Consider the following 20146-nt stretch of genomic DNA (forward strand, 5'->3'; position numbering starts at 1 on the left):
TCGAAAGGAAACTAGTGAAACTAAGATCTTGGATAAGATCATCATCCACAGGTGTTAAACAACAGCAGCAGCAGTAACACACTGGTTTATAACGTGCATTTGTGATTAACCTGTGTAGTAGACCTGTGATTGCATGGCGCGGAGGATACAAAACGGAGGATACAAAATGTCCAAAAACTGAAGCAGTCCAGTGTATTTGGGGTCAGTTTGGGTGTGTGGTGGGGGCACATGACCCCGTCAATGGCGTCAATTGTAAAAACACAATATTTAGTGGAGAATATTCATTGCATCGCTTGAAATAGACTACCAACGAATCACCAAATTACTAACTACTGCACCCTGTTTATACTGACTGTAAACAGAAGAAAAGGTTATATTGTTGATTTTGAAGGTTTTTTTTTCAAGTCAAAGGTGAATTTACATGTGAATAACTTTGAGCGATGGTTAATGACTACAACAGTCAATATCATACAGTAAGTATAAGCTCAAGCAGTGCTGTCACAGCCCCATATAAAATCAGGACACATTACTGTCAGTTTTTGTGAGCGGGAATCACATTCAACTATACTGACCAGCTTCATTAGAAACTGTGATATGTGAACATTTCACAAAACTACATGAATACCCAGTCAACTCAAAAATGCAGATTTTTGCTCCTCAATAAATAAGGAGGATTTTACCACTGAACAATGAAAAGACCATCCCTCTTTGCAGTTATAATTATATCAAATGACTCATCCCAAGGCCTTGTTTGTCCTCCTCCTCCTATATAATTATTCCACCTCTCCTTTTCCAGTATCTTTAAATCCTGAATCTAATGCGCTTAGTCGACCCCAAAAACTGACATAGGATTAGAAATATTCTAAATCCTTGTTATCATGTTCTTAATACAAAAAGAGCAAATCCTACATGCATTTTATTATTTCAATAAAATGAAAGTGATTATGGTCAAGTGTTTGCCTCTCCAAAATGTTGATTAAGAGAGAAGAGAGAGGAGGCCAAAAAGCAGGATCATGAAGTGATCAACTAAAAAGGCCACAATATCGACACAAAGGAAGATAATAATCTGGAGCCAAGGAGATTAAATTGTTGTTTTTGTTGTTTTTCTTCGCTGAGGCTGAGGAGATACGAGTGAGCAGAAGGTTGTGTTTCCCTGTCGTCTTGAAAAAGCAATTTCTGCCCTGCGTTGGACACAATAAACCATAACAGAAAAGCCCGTCAACACGACAACATGTATTGCACCCTGTAATCCTCCCATAGCAGCACTTATTAAATCATTGCTCTTCGAAGGATATCAACTTGAATTAAGACTTAAGAGCCATTAAAAGAGAAACACAAATGCAAAAATCATAAAATACAAACGTAATACCAAATAGGCTACAATCTAAAAAAAAGATGAAGAAGAAAAAAGCAGATTATCTGACAGGACTCTGCAAATTGATTCCTGTTAAATTTACACGAAAATTGGGTATTTATCTGTTGTTTGGTTATCTGTACCTTGTTTTCGCCGTTTTAACTGAGCGACATACTCTGTGTGATTGAAATAATGTGATAAATGACACACAAGTCCAGAAATGAAAAGCAGTTAAGATTTAATGCTTATGTGATGCATGCTCTCATCCAAAATATCTGCACGAAATAAAAGCATTTTCCTTTTCAATCTAATTGTCACCCGCTACATTCTTTTATCTGTATTTCCTCTCTCATTCGCTCTTTATTCTAGGGCGCCTCACAGAAAACACATTACAGTAAAATGACAAGCGACAACAATGACTTAATGAAAGATTTCAAGAGTAGCAACACGGCAAGATTGTTTTTGAAAAGAGGATCTATTTGTGGGGACGAAAAATGAACTCTGGGACATAATATGCACCTTTTGAAAACTAAATAATTCATATTTTCATTATCTGAATTTGTTTATCATCAGCAACCAAATGTGGAGAAAACATTTCATTTTTTACAACAGCAATTCCATGATGTTGATGTGATTGTAACCTCTACTGAAGCACTTATCACAAGCTGGTAAATGTGTAATGCATGCAGAGTTTAATGCCGTTCATCCATTACAAATTCTGCCCATAATGCTTTGATAAGCATTGCACAAGATGCAGCGTTATTTTGTGCATCAAACATCAATCAATGTCCTCATCCCTCTCACTTCACCCACAACATCAACCATCACTAGAACCCGAGTAGATAGCAGTGAAAACATGGTCCATTCAGCAATTATTCACAGAGTCCTGGACTAATGGTGCTCTGAATGCACAGACACAGCAAATGTAGGGAGTTAGTGGACCAAAAGTAATGGCCCCATACAGAGCATGTGTTTTTCTATGTGTGTGTGTGTGTGTGTGTGTGTGTGTTGGTGGGGATGGGCAGAAGAGCATCATCTATAACTGATTCACAACAAGCACAACCATGTCTAATTATGAATCCAGACTACAACTGTAGAGACCAACTCACTTTCCCCTCTCCACCCCCTCTCTCTCTCTCTCTTTCTCCCTCCCTCCCGAGCCAGGCTCCATATCAGGCAGATGAAAACATAACCTGTCACATTCCATCCCATTAAACCAGCTACGAACCATGTGGTCTACTCACATGGAGGAGCGAAGAGAGAGCGAGAGAGAGATAGACGGAGAGAGAGCAGTGCATCTGGGTTCACTCAGGACTGATGAATTATTCACAATCTTTATGCTAATGCCATTTTAATGTTGAAAAAACCGACAGATATGCAAAGAGAAACATACTGTAATACTGTATGACGTGGTAAGCTCACTATAAACGTACACTACACACAGATATACAATTGCATTAAAAATAGTTTTATTTCTAACATATCCATTCTGCACATACTGTACACACATATAAAATGTGTAATTATCCTTTGCAATACCTAATGCATTAGAGAGCTCTCCCTGAACCCCCAAATCTGTGCATTAGAGGTTTAAAAAAATAAATAAAGTGAGTCCATCAGCTGCCATTTGATGTCAGGCAGCGCAAGGTAATGACAGTGCACTCACTTGCACAGTCATTAGCCCTGCTTAATGCTGGGAATTAACACAAATTAAGTGAAGTTAAGTACATGCATTAGAGGAGCTTGTTTGGGGAAAGCTTTTCACTTTTCTGCCCAGGGCTGGCTGTTGCCTCGCAAAGGCTACACAGGCAGGGAACACAAAACTAAAGCATAGACACACGTTCAACTGATAAACTACTATCTACAGGGCAAGTGTTAAATTCATTGAGGACTGATTAGCAGTGTCGTACAAGCAGCGCTAATGGAGCACTAAGGACACCTAGTGGCCACGTTAACGCCACAGATCCGTAAAGATCAGAGTTCAGCTTGGTAGAAGAAATATGACAGAAAATGTTGCTGCTTTGGGCTTCAATGGATTCAAAAAGGTGTTCTTGATTTTTTTAACAAAAGAACCCTTTGCTTTTTGCTTTTTTTTTTTTTTTTTTTTTACAATTTCTGCATATATATCCAAAGCCTGGGTCCGCACTTAATTATACATGTTGTGTCTTTCTTTAAGGAATATGTATTATGAAATAATTCAGGTCTCCAGTCAAATAAAACAATTACATTTTGCAATAAGTTGTTTAGAAAGATAACAGTCAACGAGAGTAATGTCATTTTGCTCTATACACATTTATGCCTAGGTTGATTGATGGAAACAGATGCCCTTTCTACATATATTCACATGGATGCTTTCATCCTACAATGATCAGTTTAGAGGTCCACGAATAAAAAGGTTTTAGGTCATATCGGCAGTATCCTCCATATTTAAGGCTCAGGCTGGTGTCTTGTTAACTACAGGACTACGAGACTAAATTGACAGGAAGACAGGAAGGATTATAATCTCATGTTCAGCAGAACTAACATGCTAAATATCAAGTGGAGTAGGTTCATTTTCAGTTACAACACACAGATTTGCATATTAGTTGAAACCGCAATGGGCTTTTCGAAAAGAGGCTAACATGATGAAACTGACAATCTCTGAAATCCATTTGGACCTCATTCAAGATTACATCTTTATCTGAGTGACTGCAGATTAGTGTCCACAGAGAGGTGTGCTAAAGCTGGATTATCCACTTGTTGGGGATGCATTTGACCCAATGGGAGCAGCATGCCAGCCTCACACGCCCTTACATCTGTGGGTGTTTTTTCACTTGTTTGGGGCCAAGGATGGGATAGCAGTAGAAATGATACCAAAACCTCTCATCCTCAGATTACCATGGTTAGTGATCCACATATGTGGATACAAAATAAGGTCACATTCAATATAAGTGCATTTGAAAGGGATGCACTACATGCAACCTTCAAGTAGCCTAATTTTATTTGTCCCCAAATGATTTGAGTTGAAACTAATATTCAAAGATTGGCAAAGGTGATTTATTGATATATCAACAGCATTTAAAACAGAAAGTTATGTATAGCCATGTCAAAAACTAAAGGCACTTTAATTGCCTATGTTCTGACTTTCCTCATTAAATACGTAAATTTAGCAGATACTCATATACATTAACAAATAACACCACTATTAATATATAATGCCCTAAAATACTATAATATATATGACCACACCACAGTCATGGCTGTCGCATTTCCTTCACCTTTCACCAGTGTACGCTCCACCTCTTCAGGCTTCACGCTACATGGGCGGAGGTTTGCCACCATTTGGAAATCTGGAAAAAAACAAGTACAGAGGCACAACTCAAAGTGTATTTTATTATCTTTAAAACAGACCTCTCACATTTTGAAGGAGCATAATCATATCACTTGAATTTTGAATTTACCAACCTGCTGTCTTGCTCCTGGCTGGGATTCGTGACGATGACTCTGTTCCCATCCTGAAGGAGGCCTGTGGCCGGCAGGTTGCTTCCTGTTCTTCGAATGTGTCTAAAGGTAATGTCAGCTTGGCCACTACGAACAGCATTACCGTGTTTGTGCTTCTTATCTGAATTAGGAATTATTACAAAGGCGTGAGTTAGAGAATAAAGAGTGTCAACCAGTGGTCGTCTTAATACATTTCCTTGTATCTCATTAAAGTGAATCTTTCTTAACTGTATCATTACTTAAAGGACAGACTGATTATGTCAACCTAAAGCTTGTTGTTACGCACAATCATATTCATCAACAAACTCATGTCTCTTCAAGACTAGAAAGGAAACACTCACGCTTGTATGTGTAATGAGACTGGGCCTCGTCCACATTACTTGGAAGGATGTCGTGCCCGTGCACATAGCTCTGTAGTCCTCCACTAATAGTCATTCCTCTTAGAGCTGTGTTTCGAGGCATGAGGGGTAGCAGTCCAGGCAAGTTTATTTCAGCGGTAGGAAGAGAACCTCCAGGGCATTGGGAGCATGGCTTTGAGATAAATATTAAATAGGGAACATAAGAACCTAACATAGAAGTAGTACTCCAGGACATGACTACATTATAAAAAATATAAGCAGATATTCAGAAAAAGTGTGACCCCAGGGCCAACTCAATGACTTTGACCTACTGACATTTTCATCCGAACCCTAACAGTTTCTCTCTTCTCTACCTCCCATGGGATTGGTGATTACCTTGCTTATTGTTCCACATGTATGAGCATCTTATAGGGGAATAGTAATTACTGCTCATCAATTACAATGTTCAAATTCAAACAAAAGCAGAGGCCCAGGCCTAAATTAACAGGGACAACTGAGATGGCAGTTATGAGAGTCAATAGGGGGAGATTTGAGCTTGTGTTTTTAATGAGAAAACCCAGGATCTCTGCTCTGTCATTTTTACATCTGCGATTAACAAGCAGAGGGGGTCTTGTTGACCTGGCTAATAGGGGGTAAATCCACTGGTGCATTATCGGCCGGGCACATTTCATCTAATCAGCAGGATGATGCCAGCAGGCTTAGGCTGCTTTTAATTCAGAGCTGCAGGAGAATTACTGCCCTGGTCTCTCATTACATGAACATCAACTCAGTCAGACAGAGAGAGTTTGATCCAGGCTCTTCCCTTTTTTTTTTTGCTGGGTGCGGTTTGGTTGTTGATATTTGGATTATTTCAGTTGGACTGCATCTTACCTGATAAGGCCCAAGGAGTGCTGGAAGAGCAGCGTCTTTTCCCTGCAAACTAACTGCATTCCTAACCTTACAAACGTGTTATAAACTGAGGTCAAGTGTTCAATTTTATGTCCCAACCCTGAGGGTCTAAATTGTGTTTCAAAGCCATAAAATTAAAAATGCTTAAGCCTTAAAGTATTTATTGTTTTGTTGTCCTTTATAAAAAAAAAAACTGCATGCTGCAATACTACAAATACCTCTGTGTCCTCAACTGTACCTAAAACCTTGTATATATGTGCATCTACAGTATGGGTGTTTCTGAGCATATTGTTTTCTCACTGATGCATCAGCACTGAGAAGTTCAGCCCTGGTCCTCTCCTCAAGGGTGACCATCACTCCGTCCAGAACCTGTAACTGGGACAGACGGAGCACTATCGCTGGTCTGTGGAGAGAATTTTTGGCCACCTGGAAGAAAAAAAATATTTTTTCGATAAAAAAACAACCTGGTAATAAATTATATAGTCCAGCAAAGTGAAGCCTGTCCTTGGACATATGGGATAAATACGATGCTATGTGGGTGCCAATGTAGTTGTTCCAACAGCTATTCCAGCAACCCAGCTGAAAGCAGCAGATAGATCCCAGCTGAGGGCACCCTCTGGCCAGGGTTCAAATGAAGCCTGGCCAGTACAAAACTTCATGCTCCTATAGGACACTGCAGCTGTGAGTTGTAAATGCGTGCCAATGAATGTCCAGTGGAGAGACATACTTTGGTTAGGGAACATGGGTGAGGTAGCAATCTCATGCTATCAACAGCAGGAGGTATTGTCTCCAGGGTGGCTGTTGGTCTCTACCCCCTGGCAAGATTAACCCCCCCTGTGGGACAAGAAGGGGGATGGGGTCCGGCAGCACAGAGGCTACCACAGCTGAGCATTGCCCCATGGACGAAAGGGAGGCCCTGGGCTGAAGGATCTGCTCAGGCCTGATCCATGAGCTCCAGATGGGTGATGTAACCGGGCCAATAGCACCATGCCATTTGGTCAACAGATTTGTCTCTGATGCCGGCCAGTTTGAGGCACAGCAGATGGCCCATCATGTAATCGCTTAATTTGGAACCATAGAGTTTCACTGGGATAGTGTTTTGGATTGTGCAAGTGAGAAATTGAGCCTGTGAGCATGCTTTTGATAATTTGTATGCAAGTGAAAAAATTCAGTCATCTGCGACTGACAGCTAGTAGGGACACAAACTTTTCACGTTACCTTATTGTGTTAAATGCAGAAACAGTTGTAACACTTACAGGATTGCCAACTACCGAGAGCTCTGTCAGCGAAGGAAGAACTTCTAGTTTGTCAAGCTCTGTGATGTCCTACAAAAAGTGAAGAAACAAAAATTCTATTAAATTATTTTTCACTCACTGTCCCCCTTTTTTTACTTTTCTTTCCCACTGGTTGTGGCCTACTGTGTGTTGATAATGAAGAGCTATGCATGAGAGATGAACATGTCATAATTTTGGTGTAGGGAGGATGGAAGCAGCTGATGGGAGAGATTACATGCGTGAGCTCTCATTAATCTCATGAGAGTTTGGGCACGCAGCCGGGCATGCGGGTGTTCTCTCTTATTCCCAGGGTTATGGTTGCACTTGGCGGTGATTCAAAGACGCCCCCACTGTGAGAACTGTTGCACTGGGATGATTGCTGTATTTTATGTCTTAATTGAATGCAAGGAAACATTAAGGATGTGAAGGAGAGAAGGAACTGGTAACAAAAGTGCAAATCACTCGCCCTGGGTGAGAAGCAGATGCAGACTGAGAGGCTGATTACACGTTGTCGTGATTGTTCCCCTCTTTTTTCATACATACGACCCTGACTTTCAATCAAACTTGATTCTCCTTAATGCTACCCCTTGCATGCCACAGTGGGGTGGTAATGACTCATGATTACTATACTTCATGTCTTACTTTGCAAATACAGGGAAAAGTAATATTGCATGCTGAATAAAATACATTCTTAAACACCTGACACATTTCATATGAACCAATCAGTAAAATTTGGTGGTAAATCATAAACTGAACAAAAGCTTACTGTGACCTTGGTGGTCACCTCAGGAAATCACTCTGGTTTGAGTCATTAAGGCAGTTCCAATAAAACTCTGAATATGCAGTTTCATTAAAAATCTGATTATTAACATTAAAAAATCAAATATGTGAGGAGACTACTGCTGCTGAAGGAGAGTACCTGCAGCTTGTTCGTGCCAAGGAAGAGCTTGCGGAGCTCAATCAAAGGATCTAGATGGTTGAGCTCCCGGATCCGGTTCTCTGCTAAGTGCAGTTCTAGCAGGACGTTCTGTGCTGTGAAAGAGTTATCAGCCAGAATTTTGATCCGGTTCCTGTCTAACACAAGCTCTCTGAGCTGATGAAGCCCCTCCAATCCTTCTACCTGGCTGATCTCATTACCTGGGGAGAGAGATCAAAACATAAAAACAATGGGAAGATATCTCAAACAAAAGTCTAATATTTCTATAAAAAAAATAAGAGAGTAAATTGAACACTCTGGACAATATATAAGGCAGCATTTAAAGGCAACATAAACATTTGTTGGGTATTTGCCAGGTGCCCCTGTTGTAAAAGGCACTTAAATGACAGAGACAGCTTTGAAAGGTTTCTAAGCAAAAAGGGAAGAATGGAAGAGTAAGGTTGGCTTTGTGGAACAAATCACCCTGACAAAGCAAAACTCAATCAAAAGCCATCAAAAGTGGTTGAAAAAAAAAGAAGTCAGTCGTTCTTTTCTTCAGGTCCCATCTCCCACCTGGTCTGCAGTCTATGGGAGACTTTGCTCTCAGTGCTCGCCTTTTCACAGGCTCTATACACTGCATTTTTCATAGGCTTTGTGAGGGAGGGGTGGCACGTCAACTAAACATACCTTGAAGGAAGAGTGCTTTGAGATTGGTGAGCCTGCTGAGCTGCAGATTGGCCATATTGGAGATGCCATTGTGACTCAAATGCAGCACCTCTAGGCTGCCCATCAGTGGTTCAAGACTGCCAGTGGGCCCAGTTTCCCTTAAACAAAGTCACAGAATGACAGTTTGCAACCTCTGTGGTGAAATGAACATCTCTTTCTCCCTCCCGCTGCCTCATTTAACTTGTCAAATGTCACAGGCGCAGACCACCTAAAGGCAATCACAGTCAGGGCAAACAAAACCAAGTCCTGTCACAGCACTGCTTATGTACTGATTTCTATGAATGGAAAATGTGATTGAAAGATCATATCATTATTCCCACAGTACACTGATACTTAAAATATATAAGATGAGATTTGTTTGGTTTATTTTAGGGATAATATTTTGATTGAATATAACATTTTAACTGGTTTTGAATCAAATTACAACATGTTGAACTTGTGTTTACAACTAGATTTAATTAGGGTTTACAGGCAACAACTGTGATAAAAACCTGATTCAACTACCAAGAGACGTTCATATATTCGATGGACAGTTCTGCCCCCTAGTGGTCGCAACCTACACATTCAGCTGAAGTTTATACTTCACACTTGGCAATTGCCTAAATTTATGAAATGTAAAAATACATGTATTACAGCAATACGAACAGTGTTACCCTTTGCCTTTGGACGTGCTCTGTTGACCGTAACCACTGGAGTGAACTTTGCTGTACAGTATCTGTCTGTTAGTCAGAGGGGCCTGTGTCTTCTGTCTGGGCAGAATGGACTCAATGTGGTTGTAGTTCAGACACAGAGCCTGTAAAAGGGAAGTTGGAAATTATGTATTTGTCCATGGTTCAGGTTCATTTCAAGCCAGCATGTCGTTTTTTTGTCATTCAGTGTAATTTGTACCTTTATGTTGGGCAGGTATATAAGGCCTGAGAAAGAGGTGAGGTTGTTGTGGTCCAAGTTGACACTGCGCAGGCTACAGAACAGGTCTGCTGGAGACAAATCAACCATCCTGCAGGAAAATGCACACATTTAATTAGCTCTATAGTAAATCACTATAATCATGCTCATTTTGAGGTGTTTTGTGTTCTGTATAGCCAGGCTATTACCTAATGGAGTAGGACTGCAGGGTGAGGTAGGTGATATCTGTGTAGTTTGAGTGGCCCAGCTTCTCGGCTACCATGTCAGGGGTCAGTCTTCCTCCGAACATATCCTTTGCACTTTCACACTCATTTGCTTCCTAGTGAAAACAACAGCGAATACAAAACATTCAATATAATATCACTGTCATCATCACTGGGATTTCTGAAAGGTGCGAAAGTAACCGTCGGTACACACCACTGCAAGGCCGTCCAGAGCTTTTAGGGAGGGCAGGTGGAACACTACATAAATACGATAGTTTTCCAGTTTCTCCACTAAAGGATTCCCATAAAGATCCAGAATGATGAGGTTTGTCAATCCCTGAAAAAAAGAGGAGCATATGACCTCAAACATGCATGGAAAATATTGGGAAAATGTGAGAAATAACCCCGTCATTATTTTTCTCCCGCTTGCCTTCAGATAGTAGATGTCTCGTGATGTAGAAATGTGGTTGTTGCCGATGTAGAGCTCAAGAAGGGAGCGCACTCTCTGGATGCCATGCAGTGAACTGATACAGTTGTTCTCCACAGACAGAAAGGACAGGTTGGGCAGCTGATCTAGGACTGAGGCATCCAGACTAGACAGCTGGTTCCAATCTACATTCAGTTTATTTAGGCAGTGCAGTTTTGATAGGCCTGAAGAAACAGCGAGCAAAGACAGACGCAGAAAAAATTATGCAACTTATTTTTTAGGTACATCTTAATGTGATAATCCCAACTTCATTGTCAGTTTGACTGTTTGACTAACCACTGAGTGTGCTTATGCTGTTGTTGTTGAGGGACAGCTCCTCCAGCTTCAAGCAGCTTTCAAGACCCTCCACTTTAGAAATGTCATTATCATTAAAGGAAGCCCAGCGGAGGTTGACAAGCTTATTCAGATTGATCAGTTTCGAAATCCTCTGGCTGTCAAGGTTCAGGGCAGTGATCTGGTCAATATTTAGGGCCAAAAATGCATAAATTACACAACACAAAATTAGTACAGTTGTTAAACATGTATTACAATTCTAATTTACAATTGCCACAGTATGACAGGTAACATTTTCCTCTAACTTTAGAAATGCACTTTTTGAAATCAGACGTTTAGGGAGAAATCCACATGCTTGTAGCTCACCTTTGCAGTCCAGTCTAGCTCCAGCTCTCTGGGGAGGCCCCAGTCTGCAGGACAAAGCAGACACAAGAGCTGGGCTGTTGACAGCAGGCTGAGACTGCGGGGACGGTCACTTGTGGCACGCGAGTAAGCCAGAAGAGATGTCTGCGAGCAGAGTGTCAACAGGTTGAATTACATTACATCCTGAAATATACAGGCAGATACTGTACTGTGTCCTTCACTGGAGCATGATAATATTTGTTTTTACACAATAAGACAACATTCAAATATAGAAAAAACAGCAAACAACGATATCTGTTAGATCTAAACCTGGTTAATTCTGGATCCAGCTGCCATCTGAACAGCATAAGCTGCCTCTTCCTCTGCTACCATTATATCATCCAGGTGTGTGAGGGTTGTTAGACGGCCCAATATGGTCATTCTGACTGCTTCAGACTGAAAAAAGGAAAAGGTCTTTACTACATACCTCCTCATTGTTTCCTGTATGGCATATTTTATTAGATTTTTATTTGATAACAGCACGCACCCTGTTCCAGGGGTTGTATCGGGTGTCAAGCTTCAGCAGAGCAGGTGTGTGTTTTCTCAGCACGGCCGTGTCCTCTCTGACCTTGGTCAATTTGTTCCAGCGCAGGTCGAGCTGTTTGAGCTGTCCCAACCTCTTTAGCCCCTCTAGGGTCACAAGGCGATTATAGCTAGCGTCCAAAAACTCAAGGTTGGGCTGTGATTTTACAGAGACAATAGATGTTAACTGTTTCTACTTAATGATTCAACACAGTGTCTCAGTGTCATGTCAGCCCACAACCCATTTTTATACAATACAGAGTTACAAGTTACAATGAAAATTATTCTTTCTTATGACTTCAGACATACTGATTGGTTTAACTACAATAATAATAATAATTTCTAACACTTTTACCATGTGAGAAATATCATCCAGGTGCATGAACTCATTGAAGCTGATGGTAAGATGCCGCAGAGCTGTGAGGCGGGAAATCTCCTTTATTTTACTCAGACTGTTGCCATGAAGGTTCAACACCTGGAGGTTCAGTACATTGAAGATTATCGTGAGTGTATGCAATGGCTTCAAAAAGCTCAAGTTGTCGGTTGAAAAGCCAGAATACTTACAGTGATCTGACTGAGGACATTGGCTCTGGCCACATTTAGCAGAATTTTGTCATCCAAGCTCAACAACTTGGGCTGCGGTTTCAGCACAGGCTCCATGTTGAGGACTTCCCTGTCTAGAATGATATCGTTGGACGGAGCGTCATCTCTGCCTGTGATGTTGGGTTGTTCTTGACCCTAGTCATAACATAGCAAAAGGTTTAAGGCATGCGAATAAGCCGGTAGGTACATAATTATTGACTTGTAAAGGATGTTCAAATAAAATAAAATAAAGTAATAAAAAATAACAATGTAATGTATAATAAAAATAACGTTTTGCAACTAGGTAAGAGATACAAAATCAGAATGATGTTTTATAGTTTGTCAGTTTTGGTTTAAAGCTGAATTTGAATCACAAAAGCTCAGGATGACTGAGGTTTTTTTCTTTTTACTGCAGTGATTTGTGCTCAAATTAAAAGCTAAAAAAGTTCAAATTGACTGTTGTGTTCTTTCAGCTGCATGCAGACACAGTATGCTGATTTGGAGCACCATGGGGGTTCCCAATTTGGCTAGGAACAATCTTCTGCCTCCGCTGAAGCGTTATACAGAAAAGATGATTTATTTATAAAATGTTAATATAATATGTATCACAGTTAACTATATAATAGTAAACTATCTCGATCACTTACTTGATGTATGTAAGTACCGTAAAAGACCATGGAATGATTTTGAGCTGGAATTATACTTTAATGACTCGTAGTATGTCATATGTTGTCAAACAATAACAAAACCAAAAAATAAATTACCCCGGTGATGTATTCAAAATAGACGATGTACTCAGGCAGGACAAGCTCATGGTCAAACACAAACCACTGTCTTCGTCTGGGACTGCACTCAGGACCAGTGTGTGTTTGGATGGAGTGGGGTCTCTCTGAAAAACACACACATATGCAATGTCATTTTTACAAATACTGACTGAAACATAATTTCTTTTTTATTTGATATACGTCATACCATCACTTATTGCAGTTCTGTGCTTAGTATCCACATTGCGATACACAGAATAGGCTCTAGGATATCTGCTTCTATCCAGCGGGTCCCCCTCTCGTATAGGCGTGCTGTGACCCACAAACACTTTGGAAACAATAATCTGACCTATAGGCAAAATACGTTAGCATGTTAGAAAAAAAACAATCATCACAGTTGAGGGGAATAAAATACAATGAGCTAAATTAACTCACCGTGCCTGAAGGGGATTGTGTCTGTACTGTGCTTGGAATCACCTTGGCTGGCCTGTCGTAGAGCATGTTCAATTCTGGGCTGCTCAGTCACACTCAGGCTATTGGATAAAGGTACTGCACTCTCTCTTTCCAAGGCCTATTTCAAAGTCAACAAGATTTGGAGTTTATGTGAAGACAGAAGAAAATACAGATCCTGCTCTGTAGCCCTCATGTGTAGTTATTTCTGTGCACAAAAGGGGGACTATTCCCAACTAAGGCTTTCAATAAGTTACAATTTCACACTTCACTTTCCCTTCTTCTATTATTGCATTATGCTTATTAGTCAAACATATATTTATATAAATAAATATTTGCAAATGCAGTTCAATGTGTTACATATAAAGGTAAAGTAGTAAAGTGACCAATCTCTCACTTACCATCTTCAATTTTTCTTTCAACGCTCAGAGGAATACATTCTGGGTGATGGGATTGAGTGTTACTGGGGAGAAGGACAGAAGTGTACATACCTTACATTGTTCAGCTGTTTTGAAGCCTTCCTCTAGAATGCACAAAATGTCTTCCTTCTCGCTATTTTTTTCAGGGTCAGCTGTGTAGAACAAGTGCTCCAGCCGACGTCTGTAATTCCTGCTTGAGAGGTTTAAATTAGATAAAAAATGTGAGAATGTATGGTCCTGTCAGTTAAAATTACGGAAATAGTTTTTAAAAATACCTGTACCTGGTTAAATACCTGATTAAAATACCTGTAAATAATTAGTATAAACTATCATCACATTTCATTACAGTATAGTTTAACTTACTGAGAAGAGATAGCAGACTCTTCACTGGATAGAAGAGTGTGAAGTTTGTCCTCAAAGCGAAGCCTCAAAGCACTGTTGTGGATGCGGATAACTCTATTGATCTTAATGCCAGAGATGCTGTGAACCCTAAAGTCTGAAGGAGAGAAGCGGGATTGCAGAAGGTCGCAACAGGAACTAAACCTGTTGGGTACATAATATGGACACTATCAGTTGAGGGAAGTCTGCTTTTGACTCGTCCTCTGTAAATATGAACTTCATGATATTCGTAATTGTATTTAATAGCACCAAGTACATACCAAGGGTCTGTGGAGCCACCCTCTTCCAAACGAATGTTTCCAACACTTTCTAGCTCCATCAACAGAAACTGGACTGTATATCCCATCGTGTTTGTGACTTGCATCAAATCCTGCTCATACAAGTCTTCAATCCTGAATACAGAAGGAGGACCATTATTTTTTTCACATTCGGATGGTTTCTTTAATCAGATGCTTGAATGTAAGAAAATTCTGTTTGTATATTATTCAAATATACACACTCATCCAGCCTCCTCGTCCAAAGCAACAGTCTCTCCCTCAGTGCTTCAAACTTGCTGAGTATTTTGTGCTCCATGGCGGGATCACGACAGATGTCAGTGGTTGGGTCATTTCTGTCAACTGAAGCTTCAACGAGGTGGGCCGATCCGTCCTCTAACGCGCAGGCAGACTTCTTACAATTAGCCGGCACCCTGGGATGCTCACGTTCAAGCTAGGTATGCATCCAAATGAAAACGCCTCTCTTAACTTTATACAGTAACAGCAACCTGAAGCTGGAGATTATGGATAAAATAGCTGCTAAAATAATTTAAAAGATGTTTCAATGAATGTACATACACTCTTGAGAGCGTGACTGAGTGTTCTGATCGATTCTTCAGGTAACTGTAACATAGTTTTCTTCCTCTCTATCAGACTGAGCCGGATCTCTGCAAGGTTCCTCTGAGCAGAACGTACACGCATGTTGTAGTACATCATTTTCTTCATTACTGTGGACTTAAAAAAGGCAAACAAAACACATGGATGCAACCCATAATTAAAGTATTACATACTTGTTTTATATATATAAACAGCAATTATTCAACCCTACAAAACCTCCTTTTATGTTACTTTATATTTTAATACGGTTTCCAAAGACATTGTATCTGTCAAGGTCACTGTATTTAGGAAATGTAGTAAGAAATTGTGTTGCGGATTCTAATATTTGATCAATTTCACTTATAGTGTTTAACTCCACTGAAGTAGAATCAAATGCAAAGCAAATACAATATGTATGATGTTGTAATTATTTTTTCAATATCTCTGAAGCTAACTAAGGGAAATGTTATAAGGACTTATAGTAAATCATTAACGATCGACATAAATCAGGATAATTTGTATCTTCTCAAGAGCTAAACAGAGACTCAGGTGTACGCAATCGGTGTAACGCAGGTGCTGGTCTTCTCAATACCTCAGCTGCTTCCTTGATTTGCTTGCTCGAGACGTCGTAGGTGTCAAGTCGCTGGAGGCCTGGCATGTGGTAAAGAACGTGTGTGGCATAGTTACACAGCAGACACACTGGGTTTGGGGTTGACGTGGGGTCCTTCAGTGCTAGTTCTCTCAGATGGGGTAAGCGGGAAAGCAGGGTCAGCTCCTGTTACAACAATAAGAACAGAACACAAAGACTAAGTCCATTAAAAGGGTTTCTCTTCATTCTAAGGCTTGGGTTGTGCAATAAACCACTACTGTTTTTACTGTACACAAAAGGCATTATATATACAAATCTGATGTATTATTGCAACTTTTACTTAGTGAAAAAATACATTAGATCTGTGCACAGTGCTAAATGAACTGCCTGCAGCCCCTGTCTTGTTGGAAGCTTAAATATTGAATGGTGCATTCATAAGCCAAACGCTTCATCTAGAATTTGCCGTTTCTTTTTTTTAATTTTTCGGCAAAATTCGATGCGCATCAGATAAAAAGTCTTTGGCCCATGTAAAGATAAAGGAGCAAAGACCTTTTCTTTGATTTTGATAGTTTCAATATACCAGGCAATCGCTGGCAGTGACTGCATACCTTAAAACTGGGTTGAGACAAAGGGTGGAGTGAAGGACTCAAGTATGATTAAGGTGTTAATTTTCCAAATGGACTTGTACTTATATAGCGCCTTTCTAGTCTTCTGACTACTCAAGGAACTTTCACACTACTTGTCACATTCACCCAGATGCCAGAGGATCTACATACAATCTAATCTAACGGTCGATCTCTCGAATGGAAGACAACCTGATCTGCCTCTGAGCCACCGCTGCCCAATCAAAGCTAAAGATGCAAAACTCTCCCGTCAGAATGACCTTGAACAAGACAATGACTAAATGCTCTGAACGAGTGTGTCAGCACCAGTATCTGTCCAAAATGTATGACTAACACAAACCTGCATATCACAACAATCTTTAGTAGCCTTTTAGGATTGTTAAAAGGGTATAATTATTATTATACTGCCCAAAACCTCAAAGAAGGTGTTCTGCAGCCAGCCCATTGTAGAATTGATTGAAAATCTGAACTGACCTCGGCATTTCACAAGAATTTGGAAAAAGCCCTTTTCAGACCAATAATTTTAATAAGATTTTACAGAAAACTTTTAGCAGAGGAAATTTCAAAAGCATATTTCTGTTTTTAATCTTACCTTAAAGGAGGTGATCTTGTTCCCAGAGAGATTAAGATTCTCAAGGCTGACATTAAGATCAAGGCTATGCCCTTCAAAGAAATTTAAAAAAAACAACATTTGATTATCTTTTCAAACGGCTCACAGAATCTCCATCAAACCTGGCAAAGAAAATACAGAGATATCAAAAACCTACCAATCTTTTCAATATGGTTGTCAGCGAGGTTGAGTTCTTTGAGGTTTTGAAGAGTGTTCAAGCCCTTTAGAAAACAAATAAAAATAAAAACATCCACATATAAGAGACAACTGATGGGAAATGGGAGCATGCAACTCTGACATAGCAAACATATTTACTGATATGGTAAATTGCATAATGCATTTTGGTGATCCGAGTCAATAGAAACTCCGAAATAAAATTAACATAGACAAACTGACAGACAGATAAATTCATAATTCACAGTTCAAACCTGTATCTGAGTTATGCAGTTGTTGTTGATCCACAAGACTTCTAGGTTGACGTGCAGCTCTAAATTCTTTATTTCACAGATCTGATTATCATACACGTAGAGTTTCTCTAGTTGGTGACAGTTCTGTAGTTTAGATATTCCCTGCAAAATAATAAGATGGGACACATTATTGTTTAATATATATGAAATATGTTGTACAATTCACTTATACAGGTCACCGTTTTGCTTAAACTATGGGTTTGCGATCCATAAATGGTGGTCTGTGGATGCAGTGTTGACCTTAGATACCACAGAGTGTAAGATTTAACAACTTCTGCAATAAGGTGTAACCATTCCCAACAAAAACCATATTGCCCTGAAAAGCCTAAGTGCAGTAACAACAAAAGAATTTAAGCCAAAAGAATAGCTTTAAAGTTTGTTTACTGTCCCGACAAATGAATATTTGGCACATTGATAACAATTGTTATCCAAATCAATCCCAACCTCCTACTTTCAGGCCCACAATTGTGTGGAAATCATGTTATTAGTGATTTCGTAGTTACTGCACTTAGGCTTTGTAGGCAGAGGCGGATTAATGCACAGGCTGGTCCAGGCTTCAGCCTAGGGGCCCCAGGTGTGCATGGGCCCCAGATTGGCCAGGCTATTTTTTTATTTTATTTACTACACTGGGATCCATATAAACATTAGAAAAAACTAAGTCACTACAGGACATATTTACCCAATTAGCTGCACTAAAAAGAAAAGCACAACGCATGAAAGAACGGGACCCAGATCTGCTAATGAAAATTCCTAAATTGAAACGATTTTTCACGGTTGCTGACTCTTCTTCTGTTCAAGTGTTTGTTTTGTTTTTCTGATAAAGCAGGATTAATAATGTGGGGGGCCCAAACAAACAGTAGCCTAGGGGCCCATGAACACATTAATCCGCCACTGTTTGTAGAGCAGCATAGTGGACTGTAATGATTCAAGGCATTACATACTGTACATACCCGTATCCGTGTTTTCAGCAGTGCCAGTATTGAATATTAGAAATCTTTCCAGCATATCACACTTACTGTCAGATGGCACTGGACTACCCAGAGCTCCCGGAGAAGAGGACAGCTCTCAAGTCCTTCAATGTGTTTTATATTCTGGCCCACTATGGTAAGCTGGCAGAGCCTGGGGAAGAAGGAAAGCCCAACCATGCGGGGAAACCCAGAGAAGAAGATCTCCAGGGAGCTGACGTTGCTTCCTTCTTGAGCAATTTTTTCATAGCACACTCCATTGGCCAGGCACTGCTCAGGAAAAAACAATACCCATGTGAATTATAATTTGGGGAGAAAAAAAATGTAGGGCAGTGGAATTAATGAAAGAAACATGCAACATTTTAGCTTAATAATGTATTTGTTGGAAGCTGTTACAAGTATAAAAAAATGTATATAAAGCTAGATACCATAAGCCAAATGAATGTGAAAGTCGTACTCACCAGTTCTTTGAACACCTCCTCGTCACCACGGTGCTTCTGTTTCTCACTCTGCATCATAACTTTACCGCCTCGGAAACTGTAGCTGAGATAATTGCTAAGTAAATTAATTCATTTGCACCATAAAATGTTTATATCCTGCTTTATTCTACTAAAAAAGTTATGCTAACTTACCAGCTAACGATAGGCGTACAGGACCTACAGCGCCTTAAATGCCAGTGAGAATTAACATAATTAATATTAAATTAAACGCTTGCATGGTAAATCAAATTAACACTGTTTTTCAACGACGAATTACACAATATCGGTGGACTTCTGCTGCTCAAAGACGAACTATGTGGCTCATCTGAGTTCAGCAATGTTTGGCATCAGTTTGTGTGTCCAGGCACGAGCGTCTGGTTGCTAGGGGGCCATGTTGCGGTCATACTTTGAGCTGCCACGTGAGGGCGCCACACGGCAAGAGACATTTACAGAAAACCATCAAACAAACGTTTTTGCTGTGCTTTTTAAGACACAGTTTTATAAAACATTACTCTTGAAATTCTATCATTTTTTTGTTTTATATTCTTTCTATTATTGGCCTGCAAATTCCACACAGGCACACTTTTGCTGTCATTCACTCTGTCAATGTCAAACTAGATGACTACATTTATATGCCGAATATATATATTTGTATGGTCTTATTTGTATGAATGTCTATTTTTGCTGATTGTCTGCCTGCCCTTAATCTGAAATAAAGATATCTAAAATGAAAACAATACAAAATAGATATATACATTTTTTAAAAAGGAAGCAGGGTGGGCATGAAAAGAATAAAATCATTTAGAAAATAAAGCAGGTTGAGCTTGGAAACATAAAAATAAAACAGGATGAGCTTAAAAAATACAAAAATAAAATAAAAAATTAGGCAGGTTGAGCTTGGAAAAATAAAAAAATAAAATAAGAATAAGGCAGGTTGAGCTTGGAAAAATAAATAAATAAAATAAAAACAAGGCAGGGTGAGCTTGGAAAAATAAATAAATAAAATAAAAACAAGGCAGGGTGAGCTTGGAAAAATAAATAAATAAAATAAAAACAAGGCAGGGTGAGCTTGGAAAAATAAATAAATAAAATAAAAATAAGGCAGGGTGAGCTTGGAAAAATAAATAAATAAAATAAAAATAAGGCAGGGTGAGCTTG

The 20146-nt window shown here is 39.6% G+C and overlaps 1 protein-coding gene across 1 annotated transcript; it reads right to left on the bottom strand.

Moving 5' to 3' along the window:
* Nucleotides 1-4644: 4644 nt before the first annotated feature.
* On the bottom strand, nt 4645-19027 carry lrrc9 (leucine rich repeat containing 9; the record flags this gene model as incomplete). Its single annotated transcript, XM_083924586.1, is given in 33 exon segments — nt 4645-4683; nt 4799-4836; nt 4839-4955; nt 5176-5365; nt 6382-6507; nt 7338-7406; nt 8275-8492; nt 8959-9095; nt 9651-9790; nt 9886-9994; nt 10092-10222; nt 10321-10443; nt 10537-10757; nt 10870-11047; nt 11233-11373; nt 11539-11664; nt 11756-11947; nt 12146-12265; nt 12355-12528; nt 13137-13261; nt 13345-13485; nt 13572-13707; nt 14078-14195; nt 14369-14548; nt 14665-14796; nt 14904-15112; nt 15238-15393; nt 15848-16030; nt 17060-17130; nt 17235-17298; nt 17506-17646; nt 18561-18779; nt 18971-19027. Coding segments are annotated over 33 exon segments (4521 nt in total).
* Nucleotides 19028-20146: the final 1119 nt, after the last annotated feature.

The sequence above is a fragment of the Echiichthys vipera genome, assembly GCF_963691815.1.
Source record: "Echiichthys vipera genome assembly, chromosome: 12".
NCBI classification, from domain to species: Eukaryota; Metazoa; Chordata; class Actinopteri; order Perciformes; family Trachinidae; genus Echiichthys; species Echiichthys vipera.